Source organism: Equus caballus, chromosome 26, assembly GCF_041296265.1.
Source record: "Equus caballus isolate H_3958 breed thoroughbred chromosome 26, TB-T2T, whole genome shotgun sequence".
Taxonomy (NCBI): domain Eukaryota; kingdom Metazoa; phylum Chordata; class Mammalia; order Perissodactyla; family Equidae; genus Equus; species Equus caballus.
In genome coordinates this window covers 37,027,007-37,046,220 of record NC_091709.1, presented here as the reverse complement: position 1 = coordinate 37,046,220, position 19,214 = coordinate 37,027,007, and the positions used below count along the sequence as shown (strand labels likewise).

Here is a 19,214-nt window from a genome sequence, read left to right as displayed (position 1 = left end):
CACACTTTCCTAGCACCAGCCTCCATGGCCAGTACTTGGGTTTAACCATCATACCCACCTGTGTGCTGGTTACTTAGGGTGAGAAGCAGGACCGAGGTGCATGGAGTCAACGCTGTTCAGTAAGGAAGAAAGTGAAGAAAAGCTGGAAACGATAACGGAAGTTTCAGACCCAAGTTCTCTTACCATTCCGAAAGTGCTGGAACCAAGGTACCGTCACCCAGGCAGAAACGCGTCCTTCTAGTTCAGCTTGGACACGTAAAGAGACGTTGAAATGCATTGGGAAACCCTTTGAGATGTTGGTTTTGGTAAAGTTGCACTCCGTCGTGGTGATTTTCACACAGTTCACCCCTTCGGGGTTATTATTGACGTCGGACCACTGACTAGTGGTACTGGAAAGGAAAAAAGGATTCCACTCACAGAATGCTCTCTTCTATCATGTGTAAGCTCCCCCAGAGCTGACTTTTTAAAAGGAGCTTTATTGAGATATAATTCATATACCATACAATTCACCCATTTTAAGTGTATGATTCTATGGCTTTCAGTGTATTCAGAGGGTTGTGCAGCCATCACTACCATCAATTTTAGAACATTTTCATCATCCCCAAAAGAAACCCTGTACCTATTAGCAGTCTCCCTCTCCATTTTCCCCTAGCTCCCAAGCCCTAGGCAGCCATTAGTCTACTTTCCGTCTCTATGGATTTGCCTATTCTGGACATTTCACATAAATGGGATCATAAACTATGTGGTCTTTCGTGACTGGCTCCTTTCACTTAGCATGTTTCACTCAGCATGTTTTCAAGCATGATACATGCTGTAGCATCTATCAGTACTTCATCTCTCCTCATGGCTGAGTAATATCCCATTGTATGGATATACCACATTTTGTTTATTCATTTATCTGTTGGTGGACATGTGGGTTGGTTTCACTTTTTGGCTATTGCAAATAATGCTAAGTCTATTCACATACAAGTTTTTGTGTGGACATACGTTTTCAATTCTCTGAGGTATATTTCTAGGAGTGGAATTGCTGGGTCATATGGCAACTGTATTTTTAACTGTTTTTCAAAGCAGCTGTACCATTTCACATTGCCCCCCACAATATATGAGCTTTCCAATTTCTTCACACCCTCATCAACACTTGTTATTATGTCTTTTTTATTACAGCCATCCTAGTGAATGTGCTGTGGTCTATTGCTGTGGTTTTGATTGGCATTTCCCTGATGAATAATGATGGTGAGCATCTTTTCATGTGCTCATTGGCCATCTGCGTATCTTTGAAGAACTGTCTACTCAAATCCTTTGTCTATATTTTAACTGACTTATTTGTCTTTTAATTGCTGACTTGTAAGAGTTCTTTACATATTTGGGATATAAGTCCCTTATCACGTATATACTTTGCAAATATTTTCTCCCATTATGTCCTGCAACTGATTTTAATGTTTCAAACTCAGCCCCTGCAACCTATGTCTTAGGAACGATACTGTGTTCATACAAACCCCACTCATGCTTCCTGCTAGCATGGTTTGATTTTACCCCACAGTTGCCCATTTAAAGAGAATTTGCCTCACCCATGTGAAAACGCTGCCAAATACAAAGCTACACACATCCTTGGAAGTGACAATGCACTTCTCAGAGTCCCAGTGCCACACCCCTGCATGAGACTTTAGTCCTCAGCTCTGACCTCTGTCCTTGCCTTGGGGGTCAGACTTGAGAAAAGCCAGGGAGGTGACTGCTAGAAGCCTCAGTGAAGGGCAGCAGGCAGTGTCCCCTCAAGGGACAGCAAGACTGGCCTGGAAAGCCAGGTCAGGGGGGACAGAAGAGATGAGGCTGGGGTCACTCCCCTGGCTTTCACACGTGCTTCTAAGTGTACCTTTGACCCCGACTGGAGACTTTTCTTCTGTTAAAGTGGATGGACAAGATGACAGCCACTTCAAGATGTGTGGCCAGGGCTTCCATAGAAAACGCCCGCCATATTCACATCCAAGCCCTGGGGGCACAGACCCTGATGGGCAGAGGCATCCCAAACCACAGGCACCCCCTTGCAGATTGGGACGTGTGCTTCAGAAGGGCTGCATGATTCTTTTTCGAGGTATACAGATACTTAGGTATTCCAACCTCCTCCCCACAGATCCCAGCTGTTGAACTTGGGCACAAGGTCCCCTACATTTCAAAGGCGCATTCCTTGATTCACCAGGGAATTGACCACCATGACCTCCTCCACTCTTCCAAACTTGCCTCTTTCCCAGAACTAATTTTAAAAACGTTTCTAAAAAAACGGGTTTAAAAAGGAACAAGCCATCCAAATTTAAATGACAGGTGACACATGAAGGCTGGCAGTTTTGGGGGAAGGAAGAATAGGAAATGAAGCTTAGTTCTGGAATGCTGCCTCCCTCTCTATCTGCAGAGGGTAAAAATAAGGTGATGTTGGCCCCATTTAAAAGGGTAGGAAAAGGAGCACAGAATCAAGAGCATGACACCGCCCATCGCCAGACTCCCAGCCTCTCGCCTGGGGCTCTCTGCAATCTGTCTGAGTCTTACCCAGAAAGTCGGCCCAGCACCTCCTCGCAACATACCCATGACGGAATGCCACTGTTCTCAAAGTTATTGAATTCTGAAAGCAACCCTCATCACGAAGGGGAACAGAACACAGTGATTAAACACTTGGACTCTGGAGCCGCATTACCTGGGTTCAAACCCCAGTTACTTCACTTCTCTGTTCCTCACACTCCTTATCCATAAAATGGGGAATAACCATAGCATCCACCTCCCAGAGCTGCCGTGAAGGTTGAACCAGTGGATGCCAGGAAAGACCTGGGCCGGGGCCTGGTGCCTGGTAAGCACCACATAAATTATTCCTTCAACACCTCGGCAGCGATTTTATTGTGAGCCTCTTTTAGATCACTTCCAAAAATGGTAAGTAAGTTTGTCCCCTTTGACCCAGCAATTTCTCTTCTAGAAATCTTAGAAAACACTGAGAGATGATTTATATATGAGGACATTACTCATAACAGTCATAAACTGTCAACTACCTACACCTGTGAACGGGGGAAAAGTTAAATACATCACGTGTGATACATCATATAATAAAAAGTGCAATGAAAATGCTTACACAGAAATGATCATATGAAAAAATGCTCACGCTTAAATTACGTTAAGTTAAAAAGAAATGAAAAAACGAAGCAGGACCCGAAAGTGTAACCCCGGTTTTGTTTCATTTATATACACAGACCAGCACATTTTCAAATAAGTCCGTGCATGCAGAAAAACGCCTAGAGAGAAATACCCTAAAATGAGAATAGTAATTATTCTTAGATGGTAGAACACCAGGGTTGTTTTAATTTTATTCTTTCTACTTTTGGGGGTTTTCCAGATTTTTTATAAAGAACATGTATTGCTATTAAAATCAGGAAAAAAAAGAAATTAAGAAAAATGTTTTGAGAAGACTGGGCTGGGCAGGTCCTGGCCTGGCAGCAGACAGGCGGGGCCTCACTGAGGAAGGGCCTGCTGCCTGCCTGTGTGTTTTTTCAAGGAAAAGCAGAAATTGTTTTTTTAAGTGAACGCTCCAGATTTCCTAATGTTGACACTAATTAGAAAAATAAATAAATAAGGCGCCAGCCCAGTGGCGTCATGGTTAAGTTCATGCACTCTGTATACGTGGCCCTGGGTTCACAGGTGTGGATCCCAGGCATGGACCTAGTACCACTTGTCAAGCCACACTGTGGCAGCATCCCACAAATTATAGAAGAAGACTGGCACAGATGTTAGCTCAGGGCCAATCTTCCTCAAGCAAAAAGAGGAGGATTGGCAACAATGTTAGCTCAGGGCCAATCTTCCTCACCAAAAAAGAAAACACTGTGAGCCAAACACAGATTGTAGGCCACACTATCTGCAACCCCTGATTTAAACTTTCAATTTTCCCACAAAGTGTGCTAAGTAATTTTAGCTTCGCTACTGTGACTCAAAAAAGAATCTCCTTCACACTTTAGAGAAACAGAACGGCAAGTGGTAAGTGCCAAGGGCCTCAAAATTAAATTATTTAATGTATCTAAAACATCCCAAACATGTAACAGTACCTAAAAAACAAGACAAAGCAAAGGCCCTCTTCCGTCAACAAATCCGCAATTGGAAAAGAAAACAAAATCGGCCTCAGGTTCAGTTTTTAGTGACCCCTCAACTTTCCTGGACGTTGATCCTCACCCCAACGTTTGTTTGTTTCTTTCTTTTTTCCCTAATATTAGCCCTGAGCTAATGTCTGTTGCCAACTTCTTTTTTTTTCTCCCCAAAGCCCCCAAGTACATAGTTGTATATTCTAGTTGCAGATCCTTCTGGTTGTGCCGTGTGGGACGCCGCCTCAACATGGCCTGATGAGCAGTGCCAGGTCTGCACCCAGGATCTGAACCCGCGAAACCCTGGGCCTTCCGAAGAGGAGCACGTGAACTTAACCACTCTGCCATGGGACTGGCCCCCCAGCCTTTGTTTATTTTACCAAAACCAACCTCTATCCTGAAAAATATCTACGAAACGCTTTTTGAAAAAAAAACAAAAAGAAGCAAGTTAGTCTGTGATATGAAACTGTCAAAGGCTTTAACATTTTTTTCTAGTATTTAGAGGCACTCCGCCAACCCACAAATGTACTTCTCTGTTCAAGGCTAAGGAATGTAGTCAATAAATCAGTGGTGACCTCCCTTGACTGGAATCATTAGCTATAGGATACTATGTTTACGACGTTACGGGCATGTGACCTGTGTAGAGGCATAAAGATTCGCTCTTACGAGAGCACTTGCTTTGATGTCCTGATGTTGCCATCTTGAAATTCTTAATAACTTTTGAACAAGGGGCCCCGGCATTTTCATTTGGCACTGGGCCCCACAAATTATGTAGCTGGTCCTCCAGGACTGGTCCATGTAATACAGATTATCATGATTGTAATTTAGAATTACTTGAGAAATAGATAAATGTGATTCAGAGATAACCCCCAAATTCTGTTTAGAATCTATTTTTATTAAGCAAATATTGTTACAATGGACATGTAAAGATGAAAAAGACCTCTGGAAACCCACACCTCTAAGAAACTAACTGCCTGTAATTTTTCCAGATTCCCTCCCTGTTCTTGATTGCAGATACATTCCAAATTTTACACAGTTGCAACCGCTATCAGATGACACATAGTTATCCTTTTCCGTGGTTGCCTAATTGCTTAACCACAAGTTAACATGACACAATTTGCCACTTTCCTGCTGCTGCACTTCACTTCAATGAATATCTGCATGAATACAAGTTTTGTTTTGTTTTGTTTTCCTGATGGGTGGTTGCATTATCTGCTTAGGCTAAAAGTAATATGGACATTTCTATGACCCCAAAAGTGGAGTAGAATGACTTCCCAGGAGGGCTTGTGAACAGATCCTGATCCAGCACTGTATCCATCAACCACATCCTCTCAAGCACGGAGCATCACCATTTATTTCTTTAAATGTTTAATTAGTAATGTAAAAGACTTAGCCAATAATTTTTTTTTTTTGAGGAAGATTAGCCCTGTGCTAACATCTGCTGCCAATCCTCCTCTTTTTTTGCTGAGGAAGACTGGCCCTGAGCTAACATCCATGCCCATCTTCCTCTATTTTATACGTGGGACGCCTACCACAGCATGGCGTGCCAAGTGGTGCCATGTCCGCACCCGGGATCCGAACCGGGGAACCCCGGGCCACCGAAGTGGAACGTGTGCACTTAACTGCTGCACCACTGGGCCGGCCCCTTAGCCAATAATTTTAACTTAGTCTTCGTGAACCTATTTAAGAAGATAAACAAGTAATAATTAAGCACTGGGTTTTGCCTTTCTTCCTCCTTTATGTGTTTGTACTGCAAATCAAGCGACAGCAAACAGTGAACACTCTGAAAAGGAGGTGAGAGAGAGAACGAGGGGCTAGAAGAATATGCAAAATGGAGAACCCGGGTAGAAGCTGAGAATTAATTGTAACTAAATGAACAAATTCCTTCTGAGGCCAAATTTGGCCTATCAGGTTACATAAACCAGATTTTTAAAGCTGAAGAAGACGAAGACTAAAAGCTACCTCCTGCCCTTTCAAGACAGGAAGCCCTCTTATATAACCTTCTCCTGAAACCAAGGAGAGAATACACTCGTGCCGAGCTAAGAGGTCATGTGGTTAGGCAGCTGGTTCTCCGACAGCCAGCGCCACTAAAGCCTTCGAATGAGTGGGAGGTTGTGAAATCTCTCTCCTTGGAGATTTTGAAAGTATGAGAGAAGCATCTGCTTCCCATGAATTTGCTTACAATCCTGCCAAGAGGCAGTGACGAGCAGCGGGCCCAGGGTTCCACAACGACTCCCCCACAGCTCCCAGGAAGGACAACGACAGAAACATCCGGCTTACTATTTAAACTGCACGTGGTAGACCACCGGCCCCGTGCCATTGCCAGGGGGCACCGGCTCCCAGCTCAGAAGCTGCTCAGCGTTGTAGAGGCGAATCTTCGGGTTTTGGGGAGCAGGCAGCTGGGAAAGAGAGTCTTGAAAGGGACAGAGAATAAGAGAAGAGGGGAAGAGGCAGGTGACAAAGGGGGAGTCAAAAGGAGAAAAATCAATTACAACAATGTTTCAATGCATACTACCCAACAATTCACACAACTCGCCTTTCGTGAAAGCGCAGAGATGTTATTACGTGTTCTCCCCAGCACATCCCCAGAGCCCACCTTTGACTGAAGATGGCACCATCGACACAGCCCATGGAGAAAGAGGGGATTGCGGCTTCCTTTCCACTGGATGGTCCAGTTCATATGAACAGCCCCCGGGGGGCCAGAGTCTGGCCGGACTAGAAAGCCTGTTCCACTTTTAGTACGTGCATGTGCCTGGGGTGTGGTGAAGACTCAACTGGTGGCCATGTGACAGGCATTAGGCCCAGCCTTAGTACCAAGGGACTGTTTGTAAACCTCACACACACATGCATGCACGCACGCGCGCACACCCCAAAGCAGGCGTGCAAAGTCCAAAGGCACATGAGAGGGTGAGACCTGTCTTCTGGGCTTCACCAGAGTTGCTGTGTTTCTCCAGGACCCCCAGCACCAAAATCACTGAGGTCCTGGTTAAAATGCAGAGCCCCAGACCCCACCCCAGACCAGGAATCTGCATTTTCAACACGCTCCCCAGCTGATTATTATGCACATTAAAGTTTGAGAACTATAGACAACAAAAGAACACCCTCCCCCGAGAACCCCGACAAACATCAGAATCCCCCTCCCTGGGGAGACCTGAAAAACACAACCTGATCCCCCTCCACCCCAAGCAGATGCTTCACAGGACCGGGCTAGGGACTGACTGCAAGTGTGGAACCTTTTCTCCAGGAAGAAAGCACGATAATGATAAAACTTTCTCTGAGACTGAAAGATTAACGAGAAGGTGGAAAGAAAAGCTTGAAAAACATGCTGTCCCAGGATGCACAGCAGGAAATTCAAACCACACCTTCTCAGTCAACGCATCCAGTCTTGAAGAATGGTGCCTGGGTTACCCTACCACCTGGACCACCAGCTCTTCTTCTGAAAGACAGATGCACTAGCAAAGCCTGTGGCCACTTGGTTGCTTACAAAATGCCATCATCTCCCCATCTACGAGCTGGGGTGCACCTTCATTCCAGATCTTTATTTGACCAGCTAACCAGCACTCCTCCCAATTCATACCTGGCCTCCTGAAAGCCAGGGCCTAAGGCAGACAGACAGACAGGCGCAGTGTGGCGGCCGGCCGCTCTCCTGGGAGGCCCAGCCCGCGCACACCGGCTGCTACGGCACAGCGGATCCCAAAACCAAGCTGAGAACTGAAGGCCTGCTTCTAGGGAGGCTGTGGAGCGCCTTGGTTGGGGCTGGGCACCCATCAAAGAATCTTAGAGACCTCCTTTTACCGCCTGTATGAGTTTCTAGTTGATGCTGAATGAAATTACCACAAATTTAGCGGCTTAAAACCACTCAGATTTATGCTCTTACAGTTCTGGAAGTTTGAAATAGTTCTCACTGGGCGAAAGTCAAGGAGTTGGCAGGGCCGTGTTCCTTCTGGAGGCTCCAGGGGAGACTGTGTGTCCTCGCCTTTTCCAGCTTCTAGAAGCTGCTGACATTCTTTGGCTCGTGGCCCCTTCCTCCAGCAACGCTGGGCGGAGGCCTTCTTGTGCTGCCATCTCTCTGGTTCTGATTCTTCCGCCTCCCTCTTCCATCCGGAAGGACCCACGTGGTTACACCGAGCCCACACAGGCCAAAAGTCCAGGATAATCTCCCCAACTCAGGATCCTTAATTTACTCACTTCTGCAAAGTCCCTTTTGCCATGTAAGGTGACACAATGACAGGTGCCAGGGATTAGCACGTGGGCCTCTTTGGGGACCATCATTCTGCCTGCCACAGTGGCCACTTGGTTACTCACAGAATGCCAGCATCTCCACATCTGGCCATCTCTAGGGAGGAGCCAGTAGGAATTCCCTCTCCCCAGTCTCGACATGCAGCTAAGAAAGGAAGCCCCAAGGGGCCAGCGAGGAAGGACAGGCTTCCACCCCAACCGCCGTGTGGACCAGAAGAAACACTTCCCTGTAAAAGCTGGAGCCTACAGACTTTCACTTTCTTCGGCTTTCATCTTACTGAGGTGTGGGAGAGAGCACCGGCGGTTTTGATCTGATATTTAAGTTTCTTGGAATCCCCTCTCTCACCACATGCAGAGAAGAAAACAAGTCTTCGTACTGTGGATTCCACAGTGAAGTGCCACAGGCTGCCTACTTACTAACAACCACCTTACACGGGTGCCCTCCGCACCTCTCGGAAGGCCGGGCCCCCAACGGCCTCACACCCCTTAGTCCGGCCCACATGGCCTCCCCTGCTCCTGAGAAATCTTTACTTCTCTCCATGGAGCTTTTCAGCCGAGTCCTGGGTTTACCCCACAGTGGTCAGGAGCCTGGATTCCAGGACTAGACCCCCAGGGTTCAAATCCACCCGCTCCTTGTGCGACCTTGGGCAAGTGGTTTAGCCCCTTTGTGCCTCGCTGTTTCATCTGTCTGAGGGGAATGACAACAGTACAGACGTCAGAGGGCTGTTACGAGGAAGGAACGGGTTGATCTTTCCTGCAGTGCTGAGAACAGTGTGAGCACCGTGGGATCGCCGCCTCTGCTCGCTGCTGGCAGCTGTCCGACAGTCCCCCCCCAGACCCCAGTGTGGTGAGCTCTAGGAAGGCCGGCGGTGTCAGATCTGGGGGCTCTTTCACCCCCTGTGCCTGGAACAGTAAGCACTCAAGCTCTGGTGAATGAGCGGCCTGCAGCCCAGCAGTCTGCTCTTCTGCAGATGATGTCACCTCTTTGCTGCGTCCTCAGCTTGCATTTGTCTGCTCAAAACCCATGCAAAGCTCAGGCTCTCTTTTCCCTTCCCGGCTTTATGCGTGAGTCCCTCCTTTGTCTCTGGTCCCAGAGGCCAGCGCAGGAGTGGGTGGACAACTCTGGGCCATGGACTTAGCTGGTTGGCTCTGAACAGTCAATATACCTGGGCCATGGCACCTGCTGTCTACAGTGTTGACAAAGGCTTGGTGGGAAGAGAACAGGATTTATGGACAAAGGGCTTTAGCTGGAATCCTGCTCCCGCCATCTCTAACCACAGGATCCTGCCCAAACCCCACCCGGGCCTCAGTTTCGTCATGAATAACGAAAATGACACTATCCCTCTCGGACTTGCAGTGAGGGGCAAACGCAAGAGCATGAATGGAAGGTGAACCGACAGAGCTGCTGAAGTGTGATTTTTAAGACGTGACAACTTCAGGCTGTCCTCATTCCTCAGGAACGGCTGCTTCTGCAGGTGGCAAGCGGCAGCCAGTGACCCAGACCCCGCCTTCAGTGACCACCAGCAGGGTGCCCAGCCCTGTGCTGAGCACTGTATTCGACGGTCTGACCCAGTTGAAGGCAGAAGAGTGGCCCCCAAAGACGTCTGTGTCCTGTGCATATGTCAGCTTACATGGCAAAAGGGAATCAAGGTTGCAGACGAAATGTAGGTACCTCATCAGAAGACCTTAAAATAGGGAGATTATCCTGGGATGTTTGGGTGGACCCAATGTCATCACGAGGTTGTTTCTCTAGAAGCTGGAAAAGGCAAGGACATAATTCTCCTCCTAGAACCTAGAAAGGAATGCATCCGTACTGCTACCTTGATTTTAGCACAGTGAAATCTGCATCCGACTTCTGAGCTCCAGAACTGTAAGATAAGAAATTTGTGGTGTTTTGAGGCACTAAGCTGGTGGTGATTTACACAGCAACAACAGGAAACTATGACAGTCCCCAGTGGTAGACACCAGGGCTTCAACGACAACCCCAGCTCCTATAAAGATAAAAGTTCAGTCTCAAGTGGGGGGTACAAAGCCCCACTCTACCTTCCTTCTCCATGGTCTTTGGGGCAATGATGCATAACTATTAATGGTAAGAAGAGATAACCTACATATCAGCCATGCAAAGTGTGTCCTCTGCACCTCTCAACCACAGCTCCTTCTGTTCCGCCTTCCTGCCCCAACCCTCCACTTCTGATCCATCCTGGATCCAGATGTTTAAGATTTTATACATACTTAAGAATAGGCTACCTGGGTCTTAACAGCACAGTTTGATTAACATACATCACATATAAATAATAAAGTAAAGTACAATTAATATTAAAATTAATCATTTAATCTTGACAACTGAAGACCTTTCTGGATCTTTCCTTGAATGGGGCATTATGATGAACATCAGTGATGTTCATCCCCCTTCAGGTGAGAAGTCTAAAAAACATTGCCTGGGTCCTCAGTGATAACCAGGAAGTTGCTCTCTTCAATAAACACTGAACATCAGCTTATTTACCTGGACCATTTGTCTCTTCCTATGAAGGATGGTTTTGTTTCCTTGAGGATGATTGGGGCTATTACCTACTTCAAAAGAATGGTTGAGGAGATTAAGATGGATATGTATACATACGTACTTAGCACCTTGTCTGACCTAGCAGAGTGGCCCCATAAATGGGAGCTATTAGGATCATTCATAGAATTTGCCCCAAAGCACTCCAGCTATTTAGTGGTTTCAACTGTCGGGATTATGGACAACAGGAGTTACTTAATGTACATTCATTTGCAATGGTTTTTATTTTGCTGGGGATTTCCCGTCTTTCTCAGGGGTCTCTAAGCACTTTAGAAACTTTGGATGTTTAAGTCAGCAAATCATAGTAATAAAATTCTGTGGCACAAGTACAGATCTAATCCAAATTAAGCAGCAGCTATGACAATTACAAATAGAAGCATTAATTCTTCAACACTCAGGGAATTAAATTAAAGAGTCCATTGACTTGCCACACTTTAGTGCTGGCGATGAGTTTTCTACCTAAAGCACATGGCCACCACTTAAAGCATTGCTCCAAACTGGGTCTGGTCCGATATCTTACATATGTTATCTTTATACCAACTCTAAGTGGTAGATATTATAAATCTCCCTTTTAAAAATTCGTTTCCAATACTCTAATTTTTTTTCTCTGATCATAAAAGCAATGTCATGATTATTGAAGGACACATGTAAATTATGGAAAAGTGTGGAAACTTATCTACTGCCCATTTACTATGTACTCATCCTTAATATTTTCACTTTGTGGTTTTTTTTATGATTAACATATTTTTGTGATTTTTTTTTTTTTGGCAGGGAAAGACTCGCCCTGAGCTAACATCTGTTGCCAATCTTCTTCTTTTTTCCTCTCTTCTCCCCAAAGCCTCAGTGCGTGGTTGTGGATCCTAGTCCTTCTAGTTCTTCTGTGTGAGCTGCTGCCACAGCACGGCTACTGGGAGATGGATGGTGTGGTTCTGCAACCAGGGAAGGGAACCCGGCTGCTGAAGTGGGAGTGCCAAACTTTAACCACCAGGCCACCAGGGCTGGCTCATTCACTTTGTGTTTTGACTAACAAACAGCTTCTCTTTAAAATGTCCCAGTTAGTTTTCTAATTGTTTATTATGAAAAAATTTCAAATAGTCACAAAAATAAAGACTAGTATAATGTGGTGCTGCTTTTCAAAGCATCTATGGTGAAGGGCCAGTTCGTTTCCACTGCATCACACAGACCCAACTTCTATAGAATACAATAAAAGACAATTACTAGAAAGATGGACATGCCCTTGGGTGTTGCGGCCATGTTGAACTGCAAAGTTTCTAAACACTTCTGCAGTCTTTGGACTCATAGCAGACAAGTCACAAACAGTTGACAGACCACCATTAGTCAGGAACAGCACTAGTATATAAAGTACCACCACTTCCCCATCACCGATCTTAGGCAATTACCAACATTTTGCCAATCCCCAAATCTCATTTGAAGGAAGCCTGGGGGGACCTGGAGGAGGCCCAGGGAGATCTTAAGGAGGCCCAGGGAGCGGATGGACATAGGCTGCTCAAGACCTGAAGCTGGGGAGGGGTAGAGTCAGGGTTCAAAGCCAGCTGTCTGACTCCCATGGGAAAACAGTTAACCGTTTAGCCAGGAGCACATCCTGAGACGCAGGGCTCCCCTTACCAAGGAGCTATGGAATTTAAGAGCCTTTGCAAGGGATGCTGGTCAAGGAAACAAACCCAAACACCTTGAGACTTCAAATGGGAGGAAACTTCTAAATTCTTGAGACTAAGTGCTACCCAACCTATGACATCAGTCTCTCCGTGGGAAAGAAGCCAGCAAAACACAAACACATTTACATACACAGAATGTTCTCCTACCTACACCACAGTCACTGATACTTTTTTTCTTTTCTTTTAGTCTCGATATTTGGCTCATAAGTATAGTCAGTTAGTATCAGAAGTAAAGAGGCTGAGAACCCATAAGGGGCTCTCCAGATGCGAGCAGAGCTGGGATCACAAATCTGGTTTGGCTAAACCCCTTCCACTAAACAACTGGGAGTGTGGATATTTCTGGGTCCTGCTCTGGGTGCTGCCCCCACCCCCACCCCCACTCCATCGATCTGATCCTGGGGAACCGACCACCTGGATTTCACAACCACTATCAAACACAACCAGGCCACTGTGAGACAGTCACGGTCACACCTCCAGGGCGGAGGTCCCTGCCGGTGGCTGACCTCCGTAGCACGAAGCTGCAGAGTAGACAGGCCTGGGTCCCGTCTGCAGCTCAGGCCACTGGGGAGGACACGTCAGGCAGAGGCTAGATCAGTCAGGCCGGGATGAACAATCTGTGGCCGGCAGAAGCACCCCTTTCCCGAGCCCTGGATTCGGTTTTCCCTTTGCTCGTTTTGGGAAATTCAAAGAAGTCGACCGCACTCAATTATAGGGTTCGGGGGCGCGGGGGCGGGAGAAGAGGAGCAGCAGTGTGTCCAGATTCATGCGGGGGCAGAGTGAGCGTCTCCTTCCTGAGAAGAGTGACCCAGGGATCAGGAGGCCGGGAGGGGTGACATTCGTCCCGCGCCTCCTCCTGGCCGCCGGCTCCCGGCCCAGGGACTGCCTGGAATTCCCCACCGTCCACCCCGCACCCGCCTCGAGCTCCTCGCCAGCTCCCCCTCCACGCAGGCCCTCACGGATCCCACTGGCTAAGCACCCCCACATGCTGCAAGCACCCGCAGACCCCAGCCGCTGCGGACACCCCGTGTACCCCTAACCGATCGGGGCTCCCCGTGGATCCCCCACCCTCTCCGGGCTCCCAGGGGAACCCACCCGATCGGGGTACCCCTGCAGATCCTCAACCGATCGGGGCCCCTCGCGGACTCCCACCCGCGGCGACGACGCCCCCGTCGGCCTGGGGGGCCCAGGCCGGGCTTACCTGCCGGGGGCGCTGCAGCGCCGCAGCCGCCGAGCAGCAGCAGCAGCAGCGGCGGTGGCGGCGGCCGCATGGCCCGGGGCTCTGGGCGCCGCAGGCTCGCTGGCGACTCCGGGCGCGGCCCGGCGCCGGCGCGGGGTCCGCCGAGCCGCTCACGCCGCCGCCTCGGCGGCCATGGCTTCGCAGGCCGCGCGGGGCCCGCCTCTTCCCGAGCGGGGTGGCGGCGCGTCCCCAGCGGCCAGGGAGCCGCGCTCGGCCGCCGCCCCCAGGCCGGCCCCGCCCCGCCCTCTCGGAGGGGCCGCCGCGCCCCGCCCGCCGCAGCCGCCGCGGGGACTTTCCCCGGCCCCCCCCACCACCGGGGACGGCGCTCCCGGGAACCGCGCCCCGGGGGCCCCGCGCTCCCCCGGCTCCTGCGCGCCCCCGGGCCGCCTCCCTGAGCGCGGAGCCGGCCGGCCGGGCCAGCACGGAGCTGGGGCGCCGAGGGAGCCCCGCAGACCGCCCCCCCCCGGGGCCTGCGACCCTTCTGGAAAGACCCCGCGAAACCCAAGGCCCTGGGTGGGCCGCGCGCCCAGCCCCGAGGCCCCCACCCCAAGCCGACCCCTCCGCTCCCGCTGCTCCCGACCCCGGGGTCGCCCAATTCCAGGATCTTTCGCTTGAGTTTAAACTTTGGCTTTTTTAATAGCCTCTGAAGTACGTATTAAGCTTTTAGCCCCTCTTTGCAGACAGGTTCCTGGGGTGGAGTGGTCAGAAAGGCCTGGGTAGAGGAAGGAGTGGGGCTTGGGCACAGGGCGATGCGGAGGGAAGTAGAGAAACGGCCCCCATTTCATAATGGGGTGTGGGGTTGGCCGCGACACAGACTGCGAGGCGTAGGAGGAAGTCACCCCGGGAGCGGGGGCGAGTGGGGGGGGGGGTGGAAGCGAGGGGGGAGGGGGTTTGGGGGGGGAAAGGGGAGCGCGGGGTGGGGGGGGGGGCGTCGTGTGGGGGAGGGGCGCTGCTCTCCGAGCCGAACCTGCGCTGTTTCCAGTGTGATGCCCGAAGGAGGATCTGAGGCTGCTCGGTTCTGCCACGAGAAGCGGTAAACCCAGCTCCGCGCGGAAAGAAGTGGGCAAAGACGGGAATGAGCGCGGGGAGAGCACGAAGTGCAGAACAGGGTGATCAGGGCGCAACTGGGAACCCGCGGGGGCGGGTTCGCGACAGAGTGTTTAGCAATACAGAAGGTTACTCTGGGACTTCTTGCCTTCTATTTCCCTTTTATAGAATTGTTTGGAAATTGGCCACCATTGTAACAAATACGTGATGAACTCTCTAGCAGTTATTTGAATGATACTTGGAGTCAGTTTCTCAAGACATGGAGCCATGTGTATATGTTAAGAAAAAAGCAGGATATAAATCAGAATCTTTGCAAAAATGATGCATTGAAAATGACTGGAGGAAACATGCCAAAACACTCACATGAAATAGGTAGTGGGATTATGAATGATAACAGTTTTCTTTTTTATACTTTTCTCTTCCCCCCCCCCCCCCCCCCGCAATGGGCATATTTTACTGTTATAATCAGGAAAAAAAAGCATGTTGAAGAAAGGACAACCGTGCGCCGGTCTCAGCGCAGCCAGGAGGGCTCGTGACCTCTCTCGAGGTGGAGTTTTCAGGGGCAGTGACAGTGAAGCCTGTGGTCTTTGAGGAGGATGGTGACACTCCTAGGGGGCTGCTTATTTCACCCCAGCTGGAGAACTGCTTGCAAAACTCCTCTCTGCTGAAACTTAGAGGGCTTCTTTTCCTTACAGAAGTCCTTGGCAGAGTGCTAAAAGGAGCATGCCCAGTTTGGGACTTGGGTAGGTATCCTGCTGTCACACAATATCCCCAAAGCCAGTAACTGTCCCCCCACTGCAGAGCAGCTCACCATGGAAAAGCCAGTTTTCAGGGGCTGGCATTGCCATTTTCCTGTTCCTTCCGACTGGAAGACTTATGAAGTCACGGATAGATGACGCTGACTTCCATCGAGATTCTCCATCTGAAAAGAACAGGAAGCCAGTCTCGGTAGTTCTTGTGAAGGATGTCTATCATCCACTGCCCTCTGTCTGGTTCCGTTTGCACCCCACGTATCATCATGCAACACCTCGATTATTGCATGTAACCTTGTGAGTCCCCTTCTGCAGCTTCCACCTTGGAGAATTATTGTGAAACTACTGAAAGCTTAAACCTCAGAGGCCCTCGCTTGCACAAGCCGTGGAAGGGGCAGCTGGCGCTGCGTTCACAGGGTCATATGCTTTTATGAAATCTGCAGAGTAAGAGATTTCACCCACAGTGATTAAGACCTCTGTCTCTTTCCTCTCCGACTTCTCCTTTAACATACTTCTCTTGGCGGGTGGTGTTGGGGTGGCTCTGGCGTTTTTGAGGCATGTCTTGACATCAACAACGAATTGCGAAGTTAAAAGAAACTTTTCTAAACTGTCAATAATAAGAAACATTTTGATAAATCATTCTAGAGGAAAGACTGAATTCACTTTCTATAGAGAATATTACAAAAGGTTGCGGTAAGTAGACGTACACATCACACAGTCAAAGATGTAGGTAAAAAAGTATTAGAGTCAGGCTGTTAGCTAATACAAATAGTATTTTATTTTTCAACAATTTGTAACTTCTTGTGATTTGTTTTCTCATTTTAGATAAATACGCACTTTTGAACCTAGTTCTATATTCTTCGTTATGTATTCTTTAACAAGGAGGGCTCCCCCATGTTATATAAACTTCAGCCTTAAAAACCCGAATCACCCCATCTCTTTCCATTAATTTGCTACCTTCCAACCAGTTGATCGTCCCTAGATATTTTCCTCATGCTGATAATCTAGAGGTGCTCCCCTCCCCTCCCTCAGGAGGGTGGATGACGGGCGGCAGAGAGAAACCAACATTGGTTGATGGCCAGTGGGGCTTCTACCTGTGTTATGCCACTCAGTCCGCACAGCTAGGGGGGTTATAACTGCCATTTCACAGATGAGGAGACCCAGGCCCAGAGAGTTAGGTGACTAGCCCCGTGGAGGCCCAGAGAGTTAGGTGACTAGCCCCGTGGTGGATTTGTACCGTGTCATTTTACGAAGCCGTAACTGCGTTTTCTAGCATTCCCCTCCTTGCATAGTTCTGGTTAGCATGGGCCTGGGAAGTAGGGTTTGGTACAAGATTTGAAAGGCAGCAGTGAAGGGGCAGCCATAGTGCTTTACTCTGGGGAGGCTGGGGCAGGACGTAGGGCCCTGCTGTGGTTCATAATGTCGTGGCTGATGTGCTGGCATCCTGGATGGCTGGGACCGCAGCCAGGCCGGAGGCTCCTCCAGCTCCTGCTGGATCCTCTGCTTCAGCTTCCCTGTCACGTGGGCCAGGTGTGCGTTTAGCTCCGTGACAAAGGGCGCCAGCTTTTCCTGCAGGACAGTCACGCTGTTGGAGGCCTGGAGATGATGCGAGACTGACGCGGTTCCAGCTTGTTCCTGCATGTGCTGCCTCGCATCCACCTTCTCTTCCCGCCCTGAGAACTTCGGACTCCAGTCCCAGATGGGAAAAACAGTCTCACGTAGACTGTGTAGCCAACCCCTGTGACTGCTTTAATGGCAAATTCCTCTCTCTCTCTCACACACGCACACATCTCATGCTGGTTCTGCTTCTCTGATCCAAACCTGGCTGACCATACCCCCAAATCACACAGCAAACAAGTGCTGAGCTGGTCCCATCTGATTCCAAAGCCCCTTGCATCTCACACCAAACTTCTCATCCTGCCATTTCAGTTTTCCCTAATCAGGCCCGGCTCTACCTGCCCGATCATACTTTCTGTGGCGCCCCAACAAGACCTGCCATCCCACCAGGGAGTCTTTGAAGATGTCCTTCGAGAAGTTCACATATGTGTTGTGTTACTTCTCTCCCGACACTGTCCGCCCCACTTGTGCGCCCCTCTTCTTTCTGTCGCCTCTCACCCTCTTCCCCCCTCCCCACACCCACAATCTAAATTCTAAACTCCCTGTCTTGCCTGAGCTTCCACTTCCGGAGAGCTTTGTTGCCTTCCCTGATTACCGTCTCCCACTCTTCGATGCCATCTTAGTCAGCGCTGATCTCTGATCTCAGCGACGCCCCCAAAGTGTAGGTGGGTGAGTGTTCCCCACAGAGTCAAACCCAGCAGCAAGAGCTGTGAACGCGGAGGAGGCCGGGAGCATTGGCTAGCGCGGCCTTGATTGGGTGTCCTCTGTTCCAAGAAATTCCAGCAGCAAGGTCAGAGAGATTAGCACGTAAGTAGAAGACAAATTCACCACAGGTCTCCAGTCACTGGGCCCCGTCTTCTCGCTCTGTCTGTCCCAGGCCAGTGTCCTCCTTTCATCTCCCTGCAGTTGTCTCATTTCTGCTTCCCCAGTGGGGCCACCATAAACCTCATTCCAAAGATACGTACTCTTTTCTCCTCTACTTCCTCCTATGAGGGACTTTTGTAAGAGTAACTGTTACAAAATGGGACCTTCTGCATTTCATTCCTCTGTCAAACAGGGAAGGGATAATATCCTGAAATTTGGCAGGGGGAAGAAAGAACAGGCAGAGGGGAAGACATTTTACTGGTCCTCTTAACCCCCTTAAAAAGAGACAGCATGCCTACATTTTAGGTAAATGGCAAAGGTTTAATATTTCTGACCCTGGTCAGTCCCCTGGAAAAGCCCCAGAATCCAGGGCCAGGCCTTCGGGAAGCTGCCCGTGCGAACTTGGGAAGGGACGGGCTTAAGATTTCTTCAGGCAGGATTTGTAATTCAGAGAAACTCAGACCGATCTCTGTTTTCTGGAAAGATTAAGATCATATCATCATCCTTCTGTGTTTGAATTTGTCATCTGAGGCCTGTAGGCTTCCAGGAGAAACCTAGCAGGTTGGAGGAGAATAAAGGAAGTTCAGTAACAGCCTCAGGCTAGGCGGGGCCAGGAGGCATCAGACAAGGCATCTGATGAATCATCAAAAGCCCCATCAGCAAACGAGGTGGGAGTGGGCTATGCCCCACCCTCCGATAAGAATAGGTATCATTTATTGAGACCCCACCGTACGTCACCCCTCCATCCTCATAACAGACCTGTGAGGGAGGGGCAGTGGTTAATTGTCTTGTTTTCTGACCACTCAGCACCTCTTGAATACCCTTGGTATATATGTGGAATTTTCAGCCTTATGAGTACTGCCCTTTCCAGAAAACTCCATTTCCCAGCCTCCTTTGCAGCCACATTACTTAGCCTGTGCCAAGCCTCCTTCCACGATAAATCTTCTCTTGGCCAAAGTTATGAAAAATTTCACCTCCAAGAACCACTAGGAAATCGCCTCAGACCCCAATTCTTCAAGAATTTTCATGAGGGAAATCAGCCCCATATAACCCAAAGAATTTTAAGTTACTTATCCTAAAAGTTACAAACACTTATTATTCTAACCCTCTTTGCAGACA

At 49.1% G+C, this 19,214-nt stretch overlaps 1 protein-coding gene across 4 annotated transcripts in view; it reads right to left on the bottom strand.

Annotated features, from left to right (window-relative positions):
* Window positions 1-18,203, bottom strand: part of IFNGR2 (interferon gamma receptor 2) — a 30,073-nt gene extending 11,870 nt beyond the window's left edge. Inside the window, exons 1-4 of one of the 4 annotated variants that reach the window (XM_070252330.1) lie at window positions 17,827-18,203; window positions 15,674-15,784; window positions 6,387-6,519; window positions 184-389 (exon numbers count right to left, since the gene is read on the bottom strand). In XM_070252330.1, the coding sequence (XP_070108431.1) occupies window positions 184-389; window positions 6,387-6,519; window positions 15,674-15,710 (376 nt within the window). In that variant the 5' untranslated portion in view covers window positions 15,711-15,784; window positions 17,827-18,203. Of the gene's footprint in view, window positions 1-183; window positions 390-6,386; window positions 6,520-6,702; window positions 7,166-15,673; window positions 16,222-17,782 lie in introns of those variants that run through there. The other 3 variants (XM_070252329.1, XM_070252328.1, XM_070252331.1) reach the window with 3 other exon arrangements.
* Window positions 18,204-19,214: the final 1,011 nt, after the last annotated feature.